The 27454-nt window shown below is 46.1% G+C and overlaps 1 protein-coding gene across 1 annotated transcript; it reads left to right on the top strand.

Moving 5' to 3' along the window:
- Nucleotides 1–775: 775 nt before the first annotated feature.
- MTNR1B (melatonin receptor 1B) lies at nucleotides 776–26482 on the top strand. The gene is made up of 2 exons (XM_030199761.1): nucleotides 776–965; nucleotides 25614–26482. Exons 1-2 carry the CDS (start codon nucleotides 776–778, stop codon nucleotides 26480–26482), a joined length of 1059 nt encoding a protein of 352 aa, XP_030055621.1.
- The last annotated feature ends 972 nt before the right edge of the window (nucleotides 26483–27454 follow it).

A 27454-nucleotide genomic window follows, 5' to 3' on the forward strand; every position in this document is an offset into this window, starting at 1 on the left:
AACCAGTTCTGTGAGTGCTGTGGAGCTTTGAGCATCCCCAATATGACTGTGTTAGGGAGGGGTAATTTTCCATTGGGTTTACCACCCCCAATCATTCTGAAAAGTTGGCTCCTATGATCCAGCATACCTACGTCTGTTGGTCTCCCACATTTTCTCCACCCATGTTCTATGCAGCTTTATGATATGTAATTTGCAAAGAGGAAAGGAAAGGTCATCCTTATCCCGTACGCCATTAAGTATCCAGTTAATCAGTCAGAGAAGTGAAAAAGCTGAAGACCACTTCCCACCCCTCTTTCTCTCACTCTTTTAATTCGTCTTTCTGTCTGTTCCATTCTTTCTCTGGTTTTGTCTCTCTATCTCCCTGATTCTTCCTCTTTTTCTTTGCTTTCTGCTTCCCATATTCTCTGACCCTCCATCACCCCTTGCATGTTTCTCCTACAGTCGGCTGTTTGTTTTTTTGTTTCTCTTGCTCTTTCATTCTCTCCCTCTTGCGTGTTTCTGGTATTTCTGGCTATCCCACGCCTCTTGATCCCCTCCCTCCAAAACACACACTTATCTGCCGTTCTGAATACCAAACGAGCGGGCAGATCTGACGGGAAGCAGACGAGCGTTGAATCCATCTCCGCTTAAGTGAGCCCAGGCTAGCAGTCAATCTGTCAACTTGCTGGAAGTAAAGGCTAAGGGAAGATCACGGGCTCCTTGAGCTGTTGCCGGTGGGTTTTGAATTAAATGCTCAGAAGGCTAAAACAGAAGAGGAGATCCGGAAACCTTCGACATGCTAGAGAACAACTCGTTCCTGAGGAATTGGAGTTACTGGGACGGCCGGGATATGTTCGAGGCTCCTCGAGCTGCCTGGGCAGTCACTGCGCTGTCCAGCGTGCTGATCTTCACCACTGTGGTGGACCTTATCGGCAGCCTCCTGGTCATCACCTCCGTTTTCAGAAATAGGAAGCTAAGAAATTCAGGTGAGATCGGGCAAAGTCGGTGGGGGGGAGGGAGACTTGGCATTTCAGGATTGTCTTTCCTTAGGTTTGTGCAACTGGGAAATTGTTTTCAAAGTTCATATGAACTTTTCTTAATGATTAAGGTCTAGCAGACTGGAGATTAACAAATGAAGTACCAGTTAACTGTTCTAAACAACACGACTTTGACTTGACAAAAAAAGACTACTTAGTCATTTCTTTGCCTTATTTAAAAATATTGTAGGGATCCTTCTGCCACTGTCAACCTAAGCCAACTCACTTAGGGTCCGATGTATTAAAGGGATCTTCCTGTTTTATGACTATAGGATAATAAAGCTTAGTACACCCCGTCTTAGTCTTTTTGTACCTCAGGTTAAACATTTCAGTGTGCAGCACTGGTAATAATATCCATAACTTTGTTTTCTTTTTCCCCTCTGTCTCTTGGAGGTTTATATGCAGGCTAGACACCTAAATGTAACTTCTAGGTCATTAATTCCAGAGAGGGCTACAGGCATGGCTCTGAAGTACTGCAAAGAGCCTTGCAGTCCTGTTTGGATTAATGATGCTAAACTTTACAAACAGAAAATTACTTTTAGTTTTTCTCCAAAGTTATGTGTGGTTTTTGCAGTATAATGTTGAATCTGAGTCTCATGTAAGATGCATGGGCTAACTTTACATAATAATGCAGCTATCAGGGGAATTTTTGAAACAGAAGGGCGCCCATCTTCCGACACAAATCGGGAGATGGGCGTCCTTCTCTCAGGGTCACCCAAATCGGCATAATCAAAAGCCGATTTTGGGCGCCCTCAACTGCTTTCTGTCACGGGGACGACCAAAGTTCACAGGGGCATGTCGGCACTGTACCGAAGGCGGGACTGGGGCGTGATTAAGAGATGGACGTCCTCGGCCGATAATGGAAAAAAGAAGGGCGTCCCTGACAAGCATTTGGCCGACTTTACTTGGTCCATTTTTTTCATGACCAAGTCTCAAAAAGGTGCCTGAACTGACCAGATGACCACCGGATAGAATCGGGGATGACCTCCACTTACTCCCCCAGTGGTCACCAACACCCTTCCACTCAAAAAAATTAAAAAAACATTTTTTGCCAGCCTCTATGCCAGCCTCAAATGTCATACCCAGCTCCATCACAGCAGTATGCCTGTCCATGGAGCAGTTTTTAGTGGGTGCAGTGCACTTCAGGCAGGCGGACCCAGGCCCATCCCCCCTACCTGTTACACTTGTGCTGGTAAAAGTGAGCCCTTCAAAAGCCACCCAAAACCCATTGTACCCACATGTAGGTGCCCCCCTTCACCCCTTAGGGCTATGGTAGTGGTGTACAGTTGTGAGGAGTGGGTTTTAGGGAGATTTGGGGGGCTCAGCATACAAGGTAAGGAAGCTATGTACCTGGAAGCAAATTGTGAAATCCACTGCAGTGCCCCCTAGGGTGCCTGGTTGGTGTCCTGGCATGTGAGGGGGACCAGTGCACTACGACTGCTGGCTCCTCCCATGACCAAAGGGCTTAGATTTGGTCGTTTTTGAGATGGGCGTCCTCAGTTTCCATTATGGCCGAAAACCGGGGACGACCATCTCTAAAGTCGACCATCTCAACATTTAAGGTCGACCTAAATGTTGAGATTTGGGTGTCCCCGACCATATTATCGAAACGAAAGATGGACGCCCATCTTGTTTCGATAATATGAGTTTCCCCGCCCCTTCGCCAGGATGTCCTTAAAGATGGGTGTCCCGGTTCGAAAAGTCCCCCCCACGTGACCTGATATGCAAGCAGTATCTGTCACACATACTGCCCCTTTTCATTGGATTCTGATTTTAATTATTGACTGCAAGGAACAGAAGGAAAGTAATTGCACCCTTTTAGGTAATACTTTGGACTATTATAGCAAATTTTATGATATTGTAGAATGAATTAAATGAAACCCTGAAGGTCAACGTCTTCTGACAAACTTTGTGAATCTTGAAGGTAAGCTTGATGTTGGGTGTCTGTAGCATGTAACACATATAAAGTTATGCATACTGTAAGAGTCTGCTTTGAGTATAAATATATTCGGGTCAATATTTAAACACCACAGTGAGAATTTGTTTAAAACACTGACCATGTAGCATGATATGATGAATTTAGTTATTTGTGCTGTATATCTATATAAATAAAATCCCCCCTCAGACGTTCTGAAGCTCACTCCATCTGTCCTGAACTCCTGTCCTCCTGGTAGGCTAGGCTATTCGGACTACTCACCCTCAGTCTCAGCCATGCCCATCTGGGCCGTAGGCCACGCCCCATCTGCATATAAAAAGCACCCTCAACGTTCTAAAGCACACTCTGAGGCTTCAACAGTTCGTATGTTCGAAGCTCTGTAACCATTTTTAAGCACACTACATCTCTGCCCCGCCCTGAGGAGTGTCACAGCTGCACCGCTCTGACCTATCAAAGGGAACTGAAACAGGAAAAGGGAGGAGCGTCACACCGAATGACGGACCTATCAGAGGGAAGTCAAATAGAAGAAGGGAGGAGCGTCAGAGGCCAAGGGGACGGCCGTATCTACGTCTCATAGGTTTCCTTGCTTTCTTTTCAGTGTATTGCAGCTGCAGCCACTTAGGTAAGTCTAGCAAGCCTGTCAGCTACTGAATACAGAAAGCAAAAGATAGCATGTGGGAACTTGCTCCATTTTGTTCTCTGGAATGCAGTGATTATTGTACAAATGGTCTTGCTTTCATTATTTTGGTAGGGGCTGCCTTCATGACTGTCCACAGTCCCCCCAGTCCTGACACCTGACAGGGGGGACAGGGAAGGACACTCACTGTCTCACATACGCACTCGCACACACTCATTCTCACATACACACATGCTCTCTCACAGACATACTCACACCCACTCTCTGTCACACACACACACTTGCACATTCTCACTGTCACACAGTCACTCTCACAGACACGCTCTCAAACATACACCCTCCGCGCAAAACCTTGCTAGCGCCCGTTTCATTTCAGCCAGAAACGGGCCTTTTTTACTAGTAGATATATACAAAGCTTTTGGATATAACTTGCTGAGAAAGCAGATCTAGCCCCATCCTCCTCCTTCAGACCATGAAAGCCTGAAACAAAAGAACTGTTAATTACTACCATTCTCCAAGAACAGCAATCAAAGAGGCTGGATATAATAAAAGAAAGACCATCTACTTGATACTCCCAGACACTGACTCTCTCTTAATCTTGTCAATCACATTCTGGGGTGTGTATAGCACAGCACCTGGTCAGCCAGGAAGCATGTGACCAGCTAAACCAACTTTTCCATGCCTGTATTCCCAAAACCAGAAAGAACCAGTTTCAACTATCCCAGAGTTGGGATTGAGTTAGTACATCCCACATGATTTCAACTCTTATGGCCCAGCAAGAATTATAAAAGCTGGACTCTCACTGAACTCGCTCTCTCTCTCTCTCTCTGCACTGCTCTCTGGATCTTCACTGTACTCCACACACCCAAGATTAAGACTTCCTCCAGGTTTCATTCTCAACAAATCTGCAACTAGAAAACTTCTCTTCCAGCAAGGATCACCATCAAGCTACAATACTAGACCTCCTTCACCACTCCAACCAGCGGCAGAAAGAATACATCCGAGCCTCAATCAGAGTGAGTTAATATCCATACAGCATAATTAATAATTCAGACTTTCTAACAATACTTATCTTGTGGCACATTTCCCTTGTATAAGATCCCTAAACTGAAGCTACAATTATTGCATTACCGTATAGTATTGTAAATAAACTTGCACTGTACCTGAGATTAAGAATCTAGTACTTATGTTCTGAGTATATTTCTATAAACATTAAACAGTGCAGGTTAGTGCAATTCCTCAACACATATTAAATTCCTCTTGCATCATTTAAAATCTAATTAAAACAACATATTTATTACAACCACAGCATTTAAATAATACATGTATATACATCACCACTATCCAGATAGGCAGTGCTCACTGCTACTGGCATATGTATAGCTAAGCAGTTTAAGTTAAGACAGCAATGTTTCTCTGTTACATGAGTATCACATACATAGTAACATAGTAACATAGTAGATGACGGCAGAAAAAGACCTGCATGGTCCATCTAGTCTGCCCAAGATAAACTCATATCTTGAATTTGTACCTGTCTTTTTCAGGGCACAGACCGTATAAGTCTGCCCAGCAGTATTTCCCGCCTCCCAACCACCAGTCCTGCCTCCCATCACCGGCTCTGGTACAGACCGTATAAGTCTGCCCTCCCCTATCCTAGCCTCCCAACCACCAACCCCTCTTCCCCCCACCTGCTCTGCCACCCAATTTCAGCTAAGCTTCTGAGGATCCATTCCTTCTGCACAGGATTCCTTTATGCATATCCCACGCATGTTTGAATTCCGTTACCGTTTTCATCTCCACCACCTCCCGCGGGAGGGCATTCCAAGCATCCACCACCCTTTCCGTGAAAAAATACTTCCTGACATCTTTTTTGAGTCTGCCCCCCTTCAATCTCATTTCATGTCCTCTCGTTCTACCGCCTTCCCATCACTGGAACTTATGTGCATTCACGTATACCAGCTCTTTGCCTGGTATAAGTGCTCATGTCTAAATTATAGGCATGTACTGTATATTTGCTCTTATCCTCATATTCTACTAAGAAAAGTAAGCACCTAAGAATATAATAATAGTCATACTGGGGCAGACCGATGATCCATGTAGCCCAGTATCCTACTTCCAGCAGTGGCCAATCTGGGTCACAAGTACCTGTCAGAATCCCCAAAAGTAGTAAAAGATTCCAGAATCCTAAATAGTAGCAAGATTCCATGCTACCGATCCCAGGGACAACAGTGGCTTTCCCCATCTACATTCCTTTATGGAATGGTCAGGTGCTCTCTGGGTGCCCAATTATAGGTGCACAGTTAAAGAATTACCTCCACTAGAAGTGTGCAGCCAATATATTTTCTTTTGTTTAGTTCCCCATGTCATTTATTAACATTTTCATTATTTAATTTATTTTTTAATTTTAGGGGTAATACTGTAAACAGTGAGCACTCATTGGAAAGAGTGTACACGATTCATGAATAGTTTACACAATTAGATTCACACTGTTTTCCAAGAGTGCACACTGTTTGTAAATTACGTGCACTCTTTCAGAATACTACATACTCTTTCCCCAATAGCACACAAGTGCACAAATAATAATGCATATGCACCCTATCAGGAAAGGGTGTGAATAGTGTACACTCTTTCCAAAGAATGTAAGAATGTAAGAATAAAAAATTTCAGGATTTTTCCTGTTTCAGGCAAATGGGCAAAACATAAGAATAGCCATACTGGGTCAGACCAATGGTCCATCTAGCCCAGTTTCCTGCTCCCAACAGTGGCCAATGTAGGTCACAAGTACCTGGCAAAACCCAAATAGTAGCAACATTCCATGCTACCATTAACTCGCGACAGGATTGTGAAAAATTATAAGAGGACCTTACGAGACTGGGAGACTGGGCGGCTAAATGGCAGATGACGTTTAATGTGAGCAAGTGCAAGGTGATGCATGTGGGAAAGAAGAACCCGAATTGTAGCTACGTCATGCAAGGTTCCATGTTAGGAGTTACGGATCAAGAAAGGGATCTGGGTGTCGTCGTCGATAACACACTGAAACCTTCTGCTCAGTGTGCTGCTGCAGCTAGGAAAGCGAATAGAATGTTGGGTATTATTAGGAAAGGTATGGAAAACAGGTGTGAGGATGTTATAATGCCGTTGTATCGCTCCATGGTGCGACCGCACCTTGAGTATTGTGTTCAATTCTGGTCGCCGCATCTCAAGAAAGATATAGTAGAATTGGAAAAGGTGCAGCGAAGGGCGACTAAAATGATAGCGGGGATGGGACGACTTCCCTATGAAGAAAGACTAAGGAGGCTAGGGCTATTCAGCTTGGAGAAGAGACGGCTGAGGGGAGACATGATAGAGGTATATAAAATAATGAGTGGAGTGGAACAGGTGGATGTGAAGCGTCTGTTCACGCTTTCCAAAAATACTAGGACTAGGGGGCATGCGATTAAACTACAGTGCAGTAAATTTAAAACAAATCGGAGAAAATTTTTCTTCACCCAACGTGTAATTAAACTCTGGAATTCATTGCCGGAAAATGTGGTGAAGGCGGTTAGCTTAGCAGAGTTTAAAAAGGGGTTGGACGGTTTCCTAAAGGACAAGTCCATAAACCGCTACTAAACGGACTTGGAAAAATCCAAAATCCCAGGAATAACATGTATAGAATGTTTGTACGTTTGGGAAGCTTGCCAGGTGCCCTTGGCCTGGATTGGCCGCTGTCGTGGACAGGATGCTGGGCTCGATGGACCCTTGGTCTTTTCCCAGTATGGCATTACTTATGTACCAACACCCTTGCTCTGCCCCAGCACTACACAGATACCCTCTAATTCTATAAACTTGTGTGCTCAATTTTACACTTTGTATGCAAAGCTACACATGCAAGTTATAGAATAAGGGCAGTTGAATGTGTAACTTAATAGCTTAATTAGCTGTTTAGGGTGTTAAAAATGTACAGCTATCACAGAAACACATAGGAAAAATATATCACTGATAGTTTGCAGCAGAAAATGAAAAAGGGGTTTTTTTTCTTATTGACACTTGCAAGCCCTAAGATACTGTGAAAAGCATTCAGTAGCAAATACTGTCCCCCACCCCCACAAAAAAAACCCTGGGTCATAAACAATAAAACATTAAGGGGCCCTTTTACTAAGCAGTGCTATCCCCAGCACGGGTCTTTTCCACACCCTAAGGCCACTTTTAACATGGCGGTAAAATGGCTCAATTTTCCATTATTCTTATTAATGGCCATGCACTAATTTTCCCATTACACTATTAGTGCTTGAGTACTTACAAACACCTATTTTCTAAGCAGTAACCATGCATTAATCGATTAGCATGCAACAATGTAGCTGCACTAACCGATTAGGGCAGAATATGCCTACTCTCTGCCCCCCCCCCCCCCCCGGACATGCCCCCAGTGCCGATCCCAAAACTATCACAGGATGCCTGAGTATGCCCCATAGAAGTGCTTTTTACCCTGCAGTAAGCACGTGTTACTGCTTATCACAGCTTGGTAAAAAGAACCTTTAAAATCCCCCTATTATCACTAAAACAGAAATTTGCAGTTCAAATGCTAAAATTATTACAATGCTGATCTATAGGAGCCCAAATTTTGCTGAATGCTGAGAGGCTCTGCTGCTTAACCACAGCAATTATAGTTTCTGAGACATACAGCATTCCACCAGACAAAGCAGTATTACCCTTCTACATAGATAATATAAACTGTATTATTAAAGCCATAAACATATGAAATAACTTGGTTCTCTTTTTCTTTATGGCAGGAGTCAAAGCAACAGAATAATTTTATAACTTAAGTCACTCTGAATCCCCAACACACTTGTAATTCTTTCCCACACTGGATCCCAAAACTGCTTCATATTTGCACAGACATGAGACAAGCTCTTTTTCGAAAGAGATGGACGTCCATCTTTCGACATAAATCGACACTTGGATGTCCATCTCTCAGAGACGTCCAAATCGGTATAATTGAAACCCGATTTTGGACGTCTCTATCGGAAGTCCGTCGCAAGGACATCCAAATCTGAGGGGGGCGTATCAGAGGCGTGGTGAAGGTGGGACTTGGGCGTTCCTAAGACTTGGACGTCTTTGAGCCATAATGGAAAAAAGCAAAGACGTCCATGACTAAAACTTGGACGTTTTCACCCGGACCTGTTTTTATTACCAATAAGGCACAAAAAGGTGCCCCAAATGACCAGATGACCACTGGAGGGAATGAGGGATGACCTCCCGTTACTCCCCCAGTGGTCACTAACCCCCTCTCACCCTCAGAAAACATGATTAAAAATATTACTTGCTAGCCTCTAAGCCAGCTTCAGGTCCATGACAGCGCATGCAGGTCCCTGGAGTAGTTTCGTGGTAGATGCAGTGCACTTCAAACAGGTGGACCCAGGCCCATACTCCCCCCTACCTGTTACATTTTTTGGAGGAAACATTGAGCCCTCCAGAACTCACCACAAACCCTTTGTACCCACATCTAGGTGCCCCCTTCACCCGTAAGGGCTGTGGTAGTGGTGTACAGTTGGGGGTAGTGGGTTTTGGGGGGGGGGGGTTAGGGGGCTCAGCACACACGGTAAGGGAGCTATGTACCTTGGAGCATTTTATTAAGTCCACTGCAGTGCCCCTTAGGGTGCCCGATTGCTGTCCTGGCATGTCAGGGGGACCAGTGTACTACAAATGCTGGCTCCTCCCAGGTTCAAATGGCTTGCATTTGGACGTTTTAGACTTGGATGTCTTTGGTTTTGAAAATCGCCGAAATCAAAGACGTCCAAATCTAGGGACATCCAAATCCAAAGACGTCCATGGTATTTTCGAAACCAAAGATGAACATCCATCTCTTTTTGAAAATGACCTTCTCCCCACCTCCGATTTTGGACGTTTTACAAAGACGTCCAAATTCCAACTTAGACGGTTCTTTCGAAAATGCCCCTCAAAGTTTCTTTGGCTGACTTATAAGACTAGCACCTTTTGGAACCATTATCAGACAGTTTTGTTACCTTTGAAGTAGTCCAGAGTGCCCTATGGGCAATATAATACAAAGACTGAATGACTGCTGCCATGAGCGATGGTCTACAGACCAAAAAGCTTCCCATTACATCCCCGAGAGAGTTTCTAATAAATCATACCCCCACACCCTCTCCAACGCTGCATAAGAATATGTACAATGAAGTTTTGCTGTTTTATGTACCATTGAAGCTCTCTTAGGCAAACTTACATGAATTTATTTATTTATTTGTTACATTTGTATCCCACCTTTTCCCACTTATTAGTAGGCTCAAAGTGGCTTACATAGTTCCGGAGAGGTGGTTACAGACTCTGGTGTGAACAAATACAGTATAGGGGTACTATTACAGTGATAAGTACAATAAAGAAGTATCGGTAAATAGGTTGGGGTGATTCAGACAAAATGTAGGGTGTGATCATGTGTCGGCGTTGAATAAGACAGTAATTAAACTCTGGAATTCGTTGCCAGAGAATGTGGTAAAGGCGGTTAGCTTAGCGGAGTTTCAAAAAGGTTTGGACGGCTTCCTAAATGGACTTGGGGAAAATCGACTATTTCTGGGATAAGCAGTATAAAATGTTTTGTACTTTTTGGGATCTTGCCAGGTATTTGTGATCTAGATTGGCCACTGTTGGATGCAGGATGCTGGGCTTGATGGACCTTTGGTCTTTCCCAGTATGGCAATACTTATGTACTTATGTAGTACTCCTCTTAAATCAGAACCAAGGATGGACTGAGAATAATCAGGGCTTGGGGCAATAAGGATCATGGGGCCCCTCCCAACCTCCCATCTGACAGAGATTACCGGTTGTGCATCTATTATAATATTTTTAAAGCTCATTAGCTGTGGTGATTAGAGCCCCCTTTTCTCTTTTTGCTTCTGCTACATCTTAATATGCAGAAAACTATCCATTTCCCCGCCTTGTAGGCTACTAAAAGGAAAAGGAAAGAGGATAGGATTTGATATATTGCCTTCCTGTTTATGTGGATGCAGCAGTGTTGCCAACCTAGCTTATTTCCCGCGAGTTTGAGCTTGTTAATTTTTTGAAGTTGCATGGGGTTTTTTTTTCAGAACTCGCGGGTAGCTTGTATTTGGGTTTGTTCTTTTGTTCCTTTTATTTGACTTGATATACTGCCAATTGCCCATAATTGCCGCCATGACAACATCGCAAGTAAGTGTGTCAGCCGGCGCTCAGTCCCGCCTTTTCCTGTCCTCTTTTGTTTCCTCATTGGCTATGGATGGAGTTAATCACAACATGCACCGCCCCTTTATTAGGGCTGCCTTCTGATACCCGGGAAATACTTTACAAGACACATTAAAGATCAGGCTTATTTATAGGAATTGATATCGCTTGTTTTTAAAGCAAAACGTGCTTATTTTTCCATTACTACCTAGCAACACTGGGGTGCAGGTCACATCAGGAGAGAGGATCCGAGCAGGCTGCATTCGGCATCTATCAAAAGCTGCTGAGGCAGAGGGAGGAGTGGAAGGGACAGAGAGAAATGCTGGGTGGAGAAGAGACAGATGATAGCATGCTGGATCAGTTATTCTTTGAACATTGCTAGAATGTTACAGGCAGCATTTCATTTGCAAAGAAAGCAAATGGTAAGATCTAAAACAAGGACATATCTTTGTAGTTAGTGGCACGTCCTCCTATGTAAGCATAGACTGAAATTCTTGCATGGAGTTTTTATGTTTTGGTTTTTTTTTTAAAGATGTTATCTAATCGGTTTACTTTAACCTGACTGTATTCTTGGAGTGAATGGGTGCTGCATTTTCTTCTCTCATTTACTTTCTTGTTAGGAATGGTATTAAGTGGGGGAAAGATTAGTTTCAAACATCAAAATAACATCTAAATCAACATTTGAAATAGTAATTTAGGATTAATACCGAGCAGTGCTACTCTGATTTCTATTTGTTATATGAAAGTGTTTCCTTCGATTTATTTCTGCAGTGTATCCCATTTTGCTATTACTACTTAACATTTCTAGAGCGCTACTAGGGTTACGCAGCGCTGTACAGGTTAACAAAGAAGGACAGTCCCTGCTCAAAGGAGCTTACAATCTAAAGGACGAAATGTCAAGTTGGGGCAGTCTAGATTTCCTGAATAGGGGTGTAGTGGTTAGGTGCCGAAGGCGACATTGAAGAGGTGGGCTTTGAGCAATGATTTGAAGATGGGCAGGGAGGGGGCCTGGCATATGAGCTCAGGGAGTCATAAGAGGGAGAGTACCAAGAAAGAACACAGAAGTATTCAATCAAAGAAATAAATAAAATAAGTTAGAACAAAGGGAGGAAAACTGCCTTCTCTAGCCATATCGCAGCTGGAGCTCAAAATTCTAAAAGCCCAAAGATAACCCCACCTGAATCTCACTAGAAACCTCCTTCCAGTTTCCCCACCAATCACAGGAGACTTCTTCTTATCTCAAGGAATAGGGAAAAAATTTTAAGAGGCCCTGTTACAAAACAGTGGTAAAAAGTGACCGTAGTACACCCTTAACGTAAGTCACTCCCGTGCGCTACGGCCATTTTCCCCACTGAGGTAAAATGGCTGATTTTCCTGTTTCTCGTACTAATGGCCATGCACTAATTTTCCCATTAGCACACGAGCCCCTATTGCCACCTATTTTGAGCCCCTACTTCCACACCAAACCTGCGCTAATCGGTTATCACGCAGCAATGCCCACATGCTAACCAATTAGCCCAGAACATGCCCACTCTCGGCTCCTAGACACTAAAAAATAGACTTCATTTTTTAGCACATGGGCCACCTCTGCACATCTGGAAGTTACCGCGGGATGCCTAAGCATGTCTCGTGGTATGCCATTTTTTTATTAGCCACAGTAAACATGCGTTACTGAGTCTGTACGTCTTACCCCGTCTTTAGCAGTTTTCAAGTCCAAACTCAAAGCCTACCTCTTTACCACTGCTTTTGAGTCCTAACTCACTTGCCCTGTCCATTATCCTCACCTCTTTATTCCCTTAGCCTTAATTGTTCTGTCTGTTTACCTGTCTTATCTAGATTGTAAGCTCTTTGAGCAGGGACTGTCTTTTGTGTATGGTGTACAGCGCTGCGTATGCCTTATAGCGCTATAGAAATGATAAGTAGTAGTAGTAGTTAGTGCTTACTACAGCTATGTAAAAGGGCTCCTAAGAGTGTATTTTCCATGGCTTTTATTAGATGCCTATTGAACATTTAACATTTTAATTACCGTATTTTTCGGACTATAAGACGCACTTTTTCCTCCCAAATTTGGGAGGAAAATGGGGGGTGCGTCTTATAGTCCAAATGTAGCCTCCCTCCCTCCGTTACAGGCATCTCCCTCCGTTACAGGCTCCCTCCCTCCCTCCGTTACAGGCTCCCTCCCTCCCTCGGTTGGAATTTTAAAACTCCTCACCTCATCGGTGTGACTCGCGGTAGCAGCAGCGCTTCAGCGTGCACGTCGCTCTTCACTCAGCCAGCCTTCTCTCTCTCAGCTCTCTGGTCCCGCCCAAGAGAGAGAAGGCTGGCTGAGTGGAGCGACGTGCATGCTGAAGCGCTGCTGCTACCGCGAGTCACACCGACGAGGTGAGGAGTTTTAAAATTCCAACCGAGGGAGGGAGGAAGCCTGTAACGGAGGGAGGGAGGGAGCCTGTAACAGAGGGAGATGCCTGTAATGGAGGGAGGGTGCCTGGAACAGGGAGGGGGACCTGTAACTATTTTTTGGATTATAAGATGCACTTTTATTTTCCTCCAAATTTGGGAGGAAAACCTAGGTGCGTCTTATGGTCCGGTGCGTCTTATAGTCCAAAAAATACGGTAACTTGGGCAAATTGTCTTGGGGCTTGGAGGTTTTTAATAGTCTTTAATAAGGCAATCTCTGATTTAAAAAAAGAAAGAAAGAAAGCGTGCCTCTTTTCCATCATGCCCGATATATAGGTATGGGTATATATCTTAGTGGCATACATGTCCAATTTATCTAAATCAGTGATTCCCAAACCTGTCTTTGGGGACCCCTAAGTCAGTGGGGTTTTCAGTATATCAACAATGAAAATACATAAGAGAAATGTGCATATTTATGAAGGATAACCTGAAAACTCGACTGGCTGGGAGTGTCCCAGGACAGTTTTGGAAACCGCTAGTCTAAATATAAATTCCAAGAAGCATATTCTTTGAAGCAAAAGAAAAATTGACATGCCTGTCTGACAGCATAAGAAAGCTTGAACATGCCTAATGCATTAGAGAAATTGTTCAAGAGTGATCTGTTCTTGGATGAGGTCTATTCCCACCATGATGACAATGTTAGCATCAACCTAAATGCAGGTCATGCATAAATAAAGCACCTTCTAGGGACAGAGAAATACCTTGTGACAGTGTAAGTGAGGTTGAGGGTAGGCCTTCAGATTATATAGCCAGACAAGGTTACAAAGGTAATGCAAAACTTTTTATTAAACACAAAAGCAGAGGCCTGTTAATTCACAGGCACAAAAAAATAAGGAATAAAGTCTCTTCAGATTCAGAGGCAATCTTGAACCTAGGCCTGTGGCTGATAGGCCCAAAAGAATAGTCTATACAGTCTCTCTGCGAAGTTGCCCAAACACTGGTCTGGCTCCAGTCAGGCCTCAAGAACTGGATTCTTACAGTTAGTCAAGTTTGTTTGGCCTACCTGAGCCAGGTTCTGGTAAAGAGTAGTTACTTACCTGTAACAGGTGTTCTCCGAAGACAGCAGGCTGCATATTCTCACAAGTGGGTGACGCCACGTCGGCCCCGGAGGATTTTAAAGCAAAATCTAAAAATCTCTTCTACGGCGTTCCGTCGCGCGAGCGATCGCACTACGCATGTGCGCACACCTCTTCCCGCTCGCTGTGCGGACACGCCCCTCAGTTAAATCCAAAAGATGGAGGAGACAACTCCAAAAGGGGAGGTGGGAGGGTTTGTGAGAATATGCAGCCTGGTGTCTTCGGAGAACACCTGTTACAGGTAAGTAACTACTCTTTCTCCAAAGACAAGCAGGCTGATATTCTCACAAGTGGGGTATCCCTAGCTTCCAGGCTTACACAACACAACAAACAGTGGTCAATTGAGTCTCGCAACGGCGAGGCCAGAATAAAAATTGACCTGAAAAGAAGAAACATCTAAATGAGTGTAGCCTGGAACAGAACAAAAATGGGCTTAGGAGGGTTGGAGTTGGATTCTAAACCCCAAAGAAGTTCTGCAGCCCCAACTGCCCAAACCGACTGATGCGTCGGCTATCCTGCTGAAGGCAGTAGTGAGATGTGAATGTGTGGACTGATGACCACGCCGCAGCTTTGCAGATCTCTTCAATAGTGACTGATCTTAGATGAGCCACCGACTCAGCCATGGCTCTAATTTTGTGAGCCGTGACATGGCCCTCTAGAGTCAGTCCAGCTTGGACAAAAATGAAGGAGATGCAATCTGCTAGCCAAGAAGAAATGATGCAGTTTCCAACAGCAACTGGCATTAAAAGAAATAAACAACTGGGCGGACCGTCCGAGGGAGCTCGTCTGCTCCACGCAAAAAGTGCGCAGCTTGCTTTCGCCAGGGATGTAAGATGAGGGAGAAAGAATGTTGGCAAGACAATTGACTGGATCAGCTGGTACTCTGATACCAGCGCCAGTAAGAACTTTGTCTGCATGCGGAGAACTACTCTGTTAAGATGAGAAGTAAGGTAAGGCGCTTGAGCTACTAGAGACTGAAGCTCACCGACCTTACAAGTTGAAGGAACAGCCACTAAGGAAAACGACCTTCCAGGTCCAATACTTCAGATGGCAGGAATCCAGTGGCCCAAATTGAGTTTGCAGCAGCTGGATGAAAACGACATTGAGACCCCAAGATACTGGATAAGGAGTGATAGGGACTCTGACCGAAGCATAAGATCCAACTGTCAAAATTATTGGGGGTGCTAAGCCCAACAGAAATAATCTCCCCTAGACACATACAAGGAATTCTCTCAATATTGGGGGGAGAAATAAACCTCTCATGAAGTGGACAGCTAAAGGCTGACCTTTCACACGTTGATGATAAGCTCTTATAGCACGAAGATGAATAGTGACAGAGTTGGTCTTGAGACCAGACTCAGACAGGTGTAGAAAGAACTCAAGCAAGGTCTGTATAAGACAAGAGGCAGGATCTAGGGCCTTGCTGTCACACCAGACGGCAAACCTCTTCCATGAAAAAGAATAACACCTCTTTGTGAAATCTTTTCTGGAAGCAAGCAAGAGTCGGGAGACACTCTGGAAAACTCAACGAAACCCACACTCTCAACATCCAGACCGTGTGAGCCAGAGATTGGAGGTTGGGATGTAGAAGTGCCCCCTCGTTCTGCGTAATGAGAGCTGGAAAACATTCCAACTCCAGAAGAAGAGGGAATCCTATCTGACGCAGCTAGAAAGGAGCAATCAGAATCATGGCTCCACAATCTTGCTTGAGAATCAGCAAAGTCTTTTCCACCAGATGTATGGGAGGATACGCATACAGAAAACCTGTCCCCCAAAGAAGGAGAAAGGCATCCGATGGTAGCCTGCCGTGAACCTGCAGCCTGGAACAGAACTGAGGGACTTTGCGATTGGACTAAGTAGCAAAAAGATCCACTGAGGGGGTATCTCACTTCCGGAAGATCTTTCGAACTATAGGCATGCTCAACAACCATGACTGTAGCATTATCCTGCTCAGCCTGTCGGCCAGACTGCTGTTTACGCCAATTAGATAAGTGGCTTGGAGAAAACATGCCGCGTTGCGGGCCCACCGCTACATCTGCATGGCATCCTGACTCAGAGGGCAAGATCCAGTACTCCTTTGTTATCGAGTGCATCACAACCCGATTGTTTGGTTGAATTAAAATAATTTGGTTGGATAGCCAGGAGGGATGCAACCTTCGTCAGCAGCTTTTGACTGAGTAAGGTGGACGGGACGCCTCAGAATCAAAATGGAGAGAATTAACCACCTCTGAGGGGAATTCCGAAGACTGGCGAACAGTTGGGTTACATCCTCTAGATACCCAAAACTTGATACCACTGGGAAGCTAGGATGCACTGAGCGGATGTCATGTGCAAAAGTGCCATGGGAGTTACGTGAACTGTGGAAGCCATGTGTCTAGAAGTCTCAATATGTACTGTGCTGTAATCTGTTGAGACGGGCAATCATCGTGTTAAGGGAACACATGCACTCCCAGTTCATGAAGATACGCTGCAACAACAGCCAGGCACTAGGAAAAAACATACTCTGGAAGCAAAGAGAGTATAAGTATCCTGTAAGTCCAGAGAGCATAACCAATCGTTTTCCTGAAGTATGGGAAGAAGGATGCCCAGGGAAAGCATCCTGAACCAAAATCTGTTTAGGCCCCTTATGTCTATGATGGGACGCAACCCACAAGGAAGGACCTGGAATAGAATCTCAACCCTTCTTGCCCTGGTGGAACGGGCTCGACTGCATTGGCGCTGAGAAAGGCAGAGAGTTCCTCTGCAAGTACTCACTTTTGATGGAAGCTAAAGGATTAAGCTTCCAATGAACAATGTGGAGGGTTTGATTCCAGATTGAGAATGTATCCTAACCGGACTATTTGAAAAAACCCACCGGTTGGAGGATAAAAGAAGTCACCTTTGGTGGAGAAAATTTAAACTTCCCCCCCGACAGGCAGATTGGCCGATACGGCCAGTCAAAAACCCCTCTCTGGTTCCTGGGGAATAGCTGCAGGGGCCTGATTAGGTGCACGCCGCTGACTAGAACGAGCGTGCTGAGGCATAGCCTGAACCGGCTGTCGAGAAGTAGGAGTATAGGTACGACCCCTTAAGGCACAAGGAAAACTACTCTTCTCTCTAAAGAACTTCCGAGATGAGGAAGTGTATGCACAGCATATCTACAATTTTCTGCTGAGTCTCCTCCTCCAGGTGAGAGGCACACAGTCATGAGAGTCTGCGCATCATTGTAGCTAGAGCAGAAATCTAGGTGTTACATTACAAGTGTCGAAAATGCCCTTGGACAGGAACCTGCGACACACCGTGTGCTACCTGACCACTTGGTGAAAAGGTTTAGCCTACTCCGGTGGGAATGCTCGTAACCGAAGTAAGTTCTTAGAACTCCTATCTGTTCTGAGTGGCAGAAGACTCAGGTGAAGATGGTAGTCTAGGACCTCGAGCATCTGGGCATTGGGATTCACAATCTCCACTGTAATGTCAGATGAACCATCATTGAACTGAGCTAACTACTCAAACAGAGCAGCTCAGATCCAAACGCGTCCGATATGGAGGCGCGGTAAGTTCTACTACGGGGTCGAGAAGTTACCCCAGTAGGGTGCGAACACCCATACCAGAGGCAGCATCGGTGAAGGAGACCTGGTGAAAAGCTAGATGCCGCAGGAGGCGGTAGCACCCATGGCATCCAATGGTACCCATGGTCCCGAAGCCAAGGACAAAATCTGGAAATGCAAGGGAATCGAAACCAGACTGCCAGACCATGGCACCGACGGTACCGATGATACACATGGTACCGATGGCCCCCGGTACCAATGGTACCCATGGTACTTGGTACCGATGATAGTCATGATATCTGGTATCGATGGTACCCATGATACCTGGTACCGATGGTACCCATGACATGTGGTACCGATGGTACCCGTGATATCCGGCACCAACAGCACCGACGGTACCGATGGTACACATGGCACCGACGGTGCTCATGACACCTGGTACCAATGGCACCCATGGCACTGATGGTACCTGGTCATGATATCTGGTATCGATGGTACTCATGTGCCGACGGCATCCATGATACCTGATACCCATGGTATCCGCGGTACCGACGATACCTGATACTATGGTACCGATGGTACTCATGATACTCGGTACCGATGGGCGATGATACCTGGTACCGATAGTCGATGGTGCCCATGATACCTGGTGCCGATGGTGCCCATGATACCCTATACCGACAGCACCCATGGCACCGATGGCACTCGGCATCGACGGCACCCATGGTACCGATGATACCCGGTGCCGACGGGACCCATGGGACCGATGATACCCGGTACCGACGGGACCCATGGCACCGACCATGGTACCAATGTTCTTGGTACCGATACTCCTCGGTACCGACGCACCTATGATATGCGGTACCGACAGTACCCATGGCACCGATGATACTCGGTACCGACGGCACCCATGGTACCGAAAATACTCGGTACCCGACGGTACCGAAGATACTCGGTACCGACGGTACCCATGACACCCGGTACCGATGGTATCCACGTCACCGATGATACCCGGTACCGATGGCACTGTTGATACCTGGTACCGGTGTATCGACGTCCAATGCCAGGATACCTCCATAACAGAGGGAGCAACGCTCTCGGCACCGACTGATATCTGAAGCCCGGATACCTCCATAACAGAGGGAGCAAAGCTCTGGGCACCGATGGTACCGACACCCGCTGATGCGCCCAAATGACCTGCCAAGCAGGAGGCGCCGAGGCAGGTGGAGACCTATTCGATGCATAACTATACCCAGCGTGCATCGGTCTCTGTCGGACTCCAGAATGATCTCCTTTGGGCATCCCTGGCAGAGTAGAATACGTCTCGTCTTTGAGACACTACTTGCACTTCACAGGGAGATGATCCGGCCCAAGACACATCCGCCGATGCGCCCGAATGACCTGCCAAGCAGGAGGCGCCGAGGCAGGTGGAGACCTATTCGATGCATAACTATACCCAGCGTGCATCGGTCTCTGTCGGACTCAAGAATGATCTCCTTTGGGCATCCCTGGCAGAGTAGAATACGTCTCGTCTTTCAGACACTACTTGCGCTTCACAGGGAGATGATCCGGCCCAAGACACATCCTCCGATGCACCCGAATGACCTGCAGAGCAGGAGGCACCGAGGCGGGTGGAGACTCACTTCAAAGGTTACACCACTGATATTGTGTCACCAGGTTGCCCATTCAGTGGCTGACCAGGGATGCACCTGCTTAGGTTCCTGTTTTTTCCTGTGACATACACCTTCACCACTTGTGGGGCTTAAAGACAGTGGTGTGCTGAAGCAGGCTCTCACAGCTCTGGAGAGCCATTTGTAAAGTTTTAATAAATGGATCCTAAAAATGTGGGCTTGTTTAGTTTGCTGGCGAGAGAGAGCCCACAGATAACAATATACCAGCACTTTTATAAGAAAAAAGAAAAAGAGAAGCTTATATGCTTTGTTTTCCTTTCAGGCACAGCCCCTCGTGACTCTGGCAACTACTTAACTTTTCCTTGCCCCAGGTACAAAAAGTACCTGTATATATAAGCCACAATGAGCCTGCCATGAAAGAGTACAAATGAAAAAATAAAGAACACCCAAAAGGGTAAAATAAAAAAAGAGATTTTACTCCGAGGACCTGAAGAAAACACGAAGCACTAACGAACTCCGTGTCTCCTCAGACTGAGGAAAAAGAAAAACTGAGGGGCGTGTCCGCACAGCGAGCGGGAAGAGGTGTGCGCACATGCGCAGTGCGATCGCTCGCGCGACGGAACGCCGTAGAAGAGATTTTTAGATTTTGCTTTAAAATCCTCCGGGGCCGACGTGGCGTCACCCACTTGTGAGAATATCAGCCTGCTTGTCTTTGGAGAACTACATATAAGCAGTGAAGGCATATGTTGTAGAGTGGCTTCTCCTTTCCCTAGGCCTCCTTAACCCAACTCTGACCCCACCTTTTTATACTTCCTAGCAGCTGTCCTCCTGGCTCCACCCCTCCCGGGTCACTTCCTCTTTGGGACGGGACTATGGGGCTTAAGGTGGTTCTGTCTCTATAAGTGAATATTCTTAAGGGAAAGGGGCCGAGTGCCATAGACTTCCTCACATTCCTGAATGTAACTCACCTTGAGCTACTAAAAAAAGTGTGAGCTGAAGTGCAAATAAATACATTTGTATTTAATGCTATTAATAGGAGTTAGTAGCAAACAGGCACCACTGACAATAATGAGGTCTGCATTATTGAACAGCATTGAGTGCCGATTTTTATTGGCGACTAATTTTTGGCACCGTTTCTAGAATTTTACCTAGTGTATGTATGTTTAAACGATTTTATTAATACTTCAGCATATTAATCATACAGTACATTTCACTGAACAAAATTCACAAATGAATTATGCTGTGTAAATCCAGCACATTACTGAGCAGCATTCTAAAACCTTTTAACATTTTCTCCCCCATCCCCTAACTTCCCCATCCTACCCCTTCCTCCCCAACCATGTATTGATGACACAACTAAATAAACAGTCAACAGACTCAATATACTGAGTTACAAATAAACCTATCTCCGTCGGAGCAAAATAATAGCCACATCATCAGCATTTTAACTCTTTCCTCCCCTTCTTATCCACTCCCAAAAACTACCTCTCCTACAGGTTTATCAGAGTTCCAACAATTATTATTAATGACATACTGAATTCAACATAAAGAGCTCTCTGCTACTACACTATACAACCCATTATCTCCTAACATGTATCATCAAATCCTTATATCCTGGTCATCATCAGACTTTATTTCCTCACTCCTTCCCTGACATCCCCCTTCTTCCAGTGCTCCCCCCATTAGTACTACTTAGCTGTAAACAGAACATCACACGTATCACCCACCCTCCCAAGCAGTCCACCCCCTAGCTGCCCCCTATCCCACCCTCCCCACCTCGAAGTCCCTGACCAGGTCCTATTATCTCTGAGAGTTCTTCTTTATGGGTTAATTAGCAAGCTGTGCCCCTTAGGGCTAAGAATTTGCAGATAAGGTGACCATATTTGAAGAAAATGTTTCCTATGCCTAGGTGATTGTCTCGCCTCTCTGGCTTCCCATGACACCAAAAGGTGCACCTGGTTCCGCCAGTGCCAGTAGGCAGGGGCCTCCGGACCAGTCCAGTATTGTAATTCCCTACTGCAGTGATGGCGAACCTATGGCACGCGTGCCAGAGAGGGCACGCAGAGCCCTCTCTGTTGGCACGTGCGCCTTCGCCTCACCCACCGGAAGTTCGTTCCCTCCTCCCTTCGAGTTCCAGGCCCTCTCCCTCCAAATTTTAAAAGTCATCTATTTTACCTCATCAGGGTTAGGGCGGCAGCATGCAGGCTCGGCTCGGTGCTTAGTTCCGTTTTCCCTTCTCTCTCTCTCAGCTCTGGTCCCACCCTCATTTCCTGTTTCCGCAAGGGTGGGGCCAGAGCTCAGAGAGAGAGAAGAGAAAACGGAACTAAGCACCGAGCCGAGCCTGCATGCTTTTTACCGCTGCTGCCGCCCTAACCCCAACGAGGTAAGATAGATGACTTTTAAAATTTGGAGGGAGGAGGCCTGGAACTCGAAAGGAGGGAGGAGGGACCCAGGAACTGGGTGGGGACCCTGGAACTAGGAGGGTGGGAGGGGACTCTGGAACTTGGAGGCAGGTGGAGGGGGGATGAGGGGGATGAGGGGGGGGGACGAGGGGGAGGGGGACGAGGGGGAGGGGGATGAGGGGGGGACAGGGGGGAGAGGGAGGGGGGGAATGCACCACCTGTTAAATTGCCCTGTTGGCACTTTGCGATAAATAATTAGATTTTCAGTTGCTGTTTGGGCACTCGGTCTCTAAAAGGTTCGCCATCACTGCCCTACTGTATGTATACCAAGCCATAAGTGTGCAGATGTTCAGATTAATTTGTTTATGTTATATATCACTTTTTTCTAACCAGTAGAACAAAGCAGTTTACAATACAGCATTTAAAAAAAGTATAAAATCAGAAAAGGAATGCCTTAGTAACATAGGAAAGAATCATACATACTTAAAAGGAGAGCCAGAGACAAAAAAAAAAAAAAAAGGGGAAATCTTCACACAGGGGGCAGCTAGTGGTCAGGAAACTCTAGAGCATCCGTGCAAAATGCCATTCAAAAAATAATGACTTAAATCTACAAAAAGAAGGCTCCAAATGAAGTCCAGGAAGGAGGCTATTCCACAAAGTGGGGACAAGGTAGTTTGGCTAATTATGGGGGTCTTTCATTAAGTTGCGCTAGTTTTTTTTTAGTTAATACTAAAAATCAGCTGGTGCTAAATGCTAGTAAAACACCCCCTATGTGGGTCTTTGTGTAACTAACTTTTATGACAGTATTATAAGTTCCTTTTATTTCACCACTAGTAAAAAAGGCCCATTTCCAAAACAAATGAAACGGGCGCTAGCAAGGTTTTCCTCGTCGGAGTGTATGTTTCAGAAAGAGTGTGTGTGAGAGATGGCGCGTGTGTGTCAGAGAGAGAATGTGAGAGAGAGACAGAGTGTGTGTGTGTGTTTCTGTGTGTGTGAGAGAGAGTGTGTGATACACAGAGTGCCTGTGTGTGTGAGACTGTGTGTGAGAGAGAGGGACAAAGAGATAGAGAGTGTGTGTGTGTGACGGAGACAGTGTGATAGACAGTGAGTGTGTCAGAGAGAGTGTATGTGAGAGACAGAGAGTGAGTGAGTGTGTGGTCTGAGGAACCGCCTCACCCCCTCCCTCTCCCCTGCCCCCCTGCAGCCACCTATAGGCAGCGACCCTCCTCTCCCCCTGCCCCCCTGCAGCCACCCATGTCCAGCATCCCCCTGCAGCCACCCATGTGTAGCGACCCTCCTCTCGTCTGCCCCCCCTGCAGACACCCATGTCCATCAACCCTCCTCTCCCCCTGCTGCATCCCTCCTGTCTCCCCTGCCCCGCCTGCAGCCACCCATGTGGTCTCAGGACCCCCTCCCCACTAATCCTCTTCTCCCCCTGCAGGCACGCATGTGCAGCATCCCTCCTCTCTCCCCTGTCCCCCCTGCAGCCACCCATGTCCAGCGACCCTCCTCTCTCCCTGCCCCCCCTGCAGCCACTCATATCCAGCAACCCTCCTGTCCCCCTGCAGCTACCCATGTCCAGCGACCCTCCTCTCCCCTGCAGCCACCCATATCCAATGACCCTCCTGTCCTTTCCCCTGGCCCTCCCTGTGGCCACCCATGTCCAGCGACCTACCCATCCCCCTGTCCCCCCTGCAGCCACCCATGTGCAGCAACCCTCCTCTCCCCCTGCCCCCCTGCAGTGTCCCTCCTGTGTCCCCTGTCCCCCCTGCAGCCACCCATGTGGTCTCAGGACCCCCTCCCCATCTCCCTCTTCCCTGCCCCCCTGCAGCCACCCATATGCAGTGACCTTCCCCTCCCCCTGCCCCCTTCCAGCCACCCATGTCCAGCGACACTCCCCTCCCCTCCCCTCGCATCACCCAAGGCCCTCTGTAATGGTGCATCACCAAGCCCCCCCCCTTGGCGCATCACCCGACCCTGTCCCCCCAGCGCATCACCAAGCCCCTCCCCCCCGCCCACATCAACCCCCTCGCCACCCGCAACCGCCAATACTAACGGTGTCCGGCGCTGTTGCTTCTCTTGTTGAGCAGCAGCAGCCGGTATCAAAAGAAGAAAACAATACAAAGTTTTTAAAACTAAAACGCAACTCCGTAGACAGCCATCTCAGATTGGCTGATGTCTCTGCAGCCGCTCCTCCTCTACCCTCTGACGTCATTGCACTCCTCCGGGGTCTTCCTCCAGGGGCAGTGACATAGAGGGGAGAGGAGGAGCTGGGTATGACATTTGAGGCTGGCATAGAGGCTGAAAATTTTTTAATTTTTTTTTAGGGTGGGAGGGGGTTGGTGACCACTGGGGGAGTAAGGGGAGGTCATCCCTGATTCTCTCCGGCGGTCATCTGGTCAGTTTGGGCACCTTTTTGAGGCTTGGTCGTCAAAAAAATGGACCAAGTAAAGTCGACCAAATGCTCGTCAGGGATGCCCTTCTTTTTTCCATTATCGGCTGAGGACACCCATCTCTTAAGCACGCCCCAGTCCCGCCTTCGCTACACCTCCGACACGCCCCCGTGAACTTTGGTCATCCCAGCGACGGGCTTCAGTTGAGGACGCCTAAAATCGGCTTTCGATTATGCCGATTTGGGTGACCCTGAGAGAAGGACGCCCATCTCCCGATTTGTGTCGGAAGACGGGCGCCCTTCTCTTTTGAAAATGCTCCTGATTGTAATGTAAGGCAAGTCTGCTCCTGATGCAGCATTTTTTGGTTTGAATAGTACCTAAAAATTATTTTCAAAAAATTGCTGCTACTACTATAGGTAGAAATAAGGGAGCAATTTTATAACTATGTATAGTAGAATGTATGTGCATATTTCTTTCCACATGGACTTTGCTGGATTTTCAAAGCACAAGTACACATCTATTTTTGCTCTGAAATTTACTCCAGGAAAATTTTGCTCATATTTAGACTCGCTGTTTGGGGTGCACACATTTTTCTAGGTTAAAATATATATACATGTTTGAAGTTCCAAAAGTATGCATTTAAGTACAAATCCCTCCCTGCCTCTGTCCCTTTTCCATCTTATCAGAGAGGGCAAAATTACCCCGGGCCTAGCATTCAAGGAGGGCCCGGCACTGGCAGCCCAGGTGACTGACACTAAAGGCAGCCTATCTGCCTCGCTCAATGAGATCCCTCTATTTGAAGCCCCCCCCCCCCCCACCCCGGACTTCTACTTGCCTCGGTGTCATTGGCTGGCAGGCAGCAGTGACTGAGAGAGACTGCTCTGCCAGCCATGGGTCCTTCTTCCTGCCATGTCCTGCCTATGTGGAAACAGGAAGTTACTTCACAGGAGGCAGGATGTGGCAGGACGAAGGACCTGTGGCCGGCAGAGCAGTCTCTCTTGATTGCTGCTGCCTGCCAGCTAATAACTACTTTTGACTGATGGTGAAGCGGGGAGGAGGGGGCCATATTGTGAAGGCAGCAGCGGGGCCCTTACTGTTTGCCCTGGGCCTGGCTTTGTCTCTCGGTGACCTTTCAATTTATACATATATAGGGGCTGCACATGCATAAAATTTTCTTGCATATCTAGAGGATAATTTTCAAATCCATTGCTTCACTCACAGCAATGGCTTAGAAAATTACTCTCTCTATATTTACTTCTGCACTCTTCTTCTGTCCATATGAAAGTTCAATTTCAAAACTGTGTACATCGTTTCATGTGTTTTGTTCCTTTTTTTTTTCCCCCTCAGGTAATGCATTTGTGGTGAGCCTGGCCTTTGCAGACCTTGTGGTGGCCTTATACCCATATCCACTTGTGCTGGTGGCCATTTTCAAAAATGGATGGTCCTTGGGTGAAATCCATTGTAAAGTCAGTGGCTTTGTGATGGGACTCAGTGTCATAGGATCCATCTTCAACATCACAGGAATTGCAATCAACAGATACTGCTATATTTGCCATAGTTTTGTCTATGATAAGCTTTATAGCACTTGGAACACAATGATTTACGTCTGCCTAATTTGGGCACTAACAATTGTTGCAACTGTGCCAAATTTCTTTGTTGGTTCATTAGAATATGATCCACGAGTCTACTCTTGTACCTTCGTTCAGACAGCAAGCTCTTCCTACACCATCACCGTGGTTTTCATCCATTTCATAGTACCCATTACTGTGGTGACCTTCTGTTACCTGAGGATTTGGATTTTAGTCATTCAGGTGAGACAAAAAGTCAAATCTGAGATAAAACCCAGACTGAAGCCAAGTGATTTCAGAAACTTTCTCACGATGTTTGTCGTGTTCGTGATTTTTGCCATTTGTTGGGCACCGCTGAACTTCATTGGGTTGTTGGTGGCCATCAGCCCTTCAGAAATTGCGCCGAAAATTCCAGAGTGTTTGTTCATCATAAGCTACTTTATGGCATACTTTAACAGCTGCCTGAATGCAATAATATATGGACTTCTTAATAAGAATTTTCGCAAAGAATACAAACAAATCTTAATGTTCCTGTGGATGCCCAGGTTTTTCTTGAAGGAAACATCTAAAGGAGGGACTGAAGGACTGAAAAGCAAGCCTTCTCCTGCTTTCAATAACAATGACCAAGTGAAAACTGATACAATGTAAATGCTTCTTAAGACAAGCAACAGAATGCCATTTATACAATGTTCCGCCTTGGTGATCTTTCGTACATTCTTTGTTTTCCATTCTGTTTACAGACTGGATTTATTCCAGTCAGTATTGCCCGACAAGGTGACATGCCCCAGTTCATATAGGAGACCTTTTGCCACACAGCAGAAAAAGGTAGTCGCAGCATGCCCTTACATGTGTCCTTCCCTCTCGCAGCAGTAAAGTGGCTGATTTTTCAATTTTCTGTATTAATGGCCAAGTGCTAATTTTAGAAACACTCTATCACAAAACAGGGAAAATCAAACTTAATAGATAAACATTCCACCCTACTAGGAAGTTTGAAAATTAAAAATTAGTTTGCGGGTGTCTCCCGAAAATGTAGTGCCGGCCGGTCCTCTCTTTCATAGCAGTGGTTTCCAGCGGGACAGCCTCGGAACTTCCCATCTCTAGCAGCTGAGTACTGACTAGTTTTTTAGGTGGTCCTGGGGTTTACAATTAGGGCTGCTTTTTTTGTAGTAGGGGTTATCCTTACGGTCTGCAACATTTAGTCGGGCTGGGCTTAGTCATTGCTAGTTTGGGGGTTGGTGTCTCTCATCAGATGATTGTTAAGGAGTAAACGAGTTTTTCAATTCATTCATTTTTCTCATGTATTATGAGTTTTTACGTTTGATGTTTTTTTCTCTTTTTCTCCTTAATGGAACCAGTGATAGTAATGGACTCCTGAGTCGATAGGGATGGTTTCAATAAATTTGTATTTTCCCTACAAGGAGCTTTGAGGTTCCAATTTGAATAATTGGTGTTTTCAGATTTCCGAGTTGGAATCTACACTATATTATCGGGAGACACCCGCAAACTAATTTTTCATTTTCAAACTTCCTAGTAGGGTGTCAAGCGCTAATTTTCCCATTAGCCTGTGGCCATTAGCCCTTGAGCCATTAACTAAACCTATTTTGGTGGCCATAAGGACTC

This window comes from Microcaecilia unicolor, chromosome 4 (genome assembly GCF_901765095.1).
Source record: "Microcaecilia unicolor chromosome 4, aMicUni1.1, whole genome shotgun sequence".
In the NCBI taxonomy this organism is placed as follows: domain Eukaryota; kingdom Metazoa; phylum Chordata; class Amphibia; order Gymnophiona; family Siphonopidae; genus Microcaecilia; species Microcaecilia unicolor.

Bases quoted from the DNA above. Each gene is read 5' to 3' on its own strand.
- MTNR1B (XM_030199761.1), top strand. From the start codon at position 776: ATGCTAGAGAACAACTCGTTCCTGAGGAATTGGAGTTACTGGGACGGC. The intron at 966-25,613 runs GTGAGATCGGGC...TTTCCCCCTCAG, and splicing joins TAGGAAGCTAAGAAATTCAG to GTAATGCATTTGTGGTGAGC.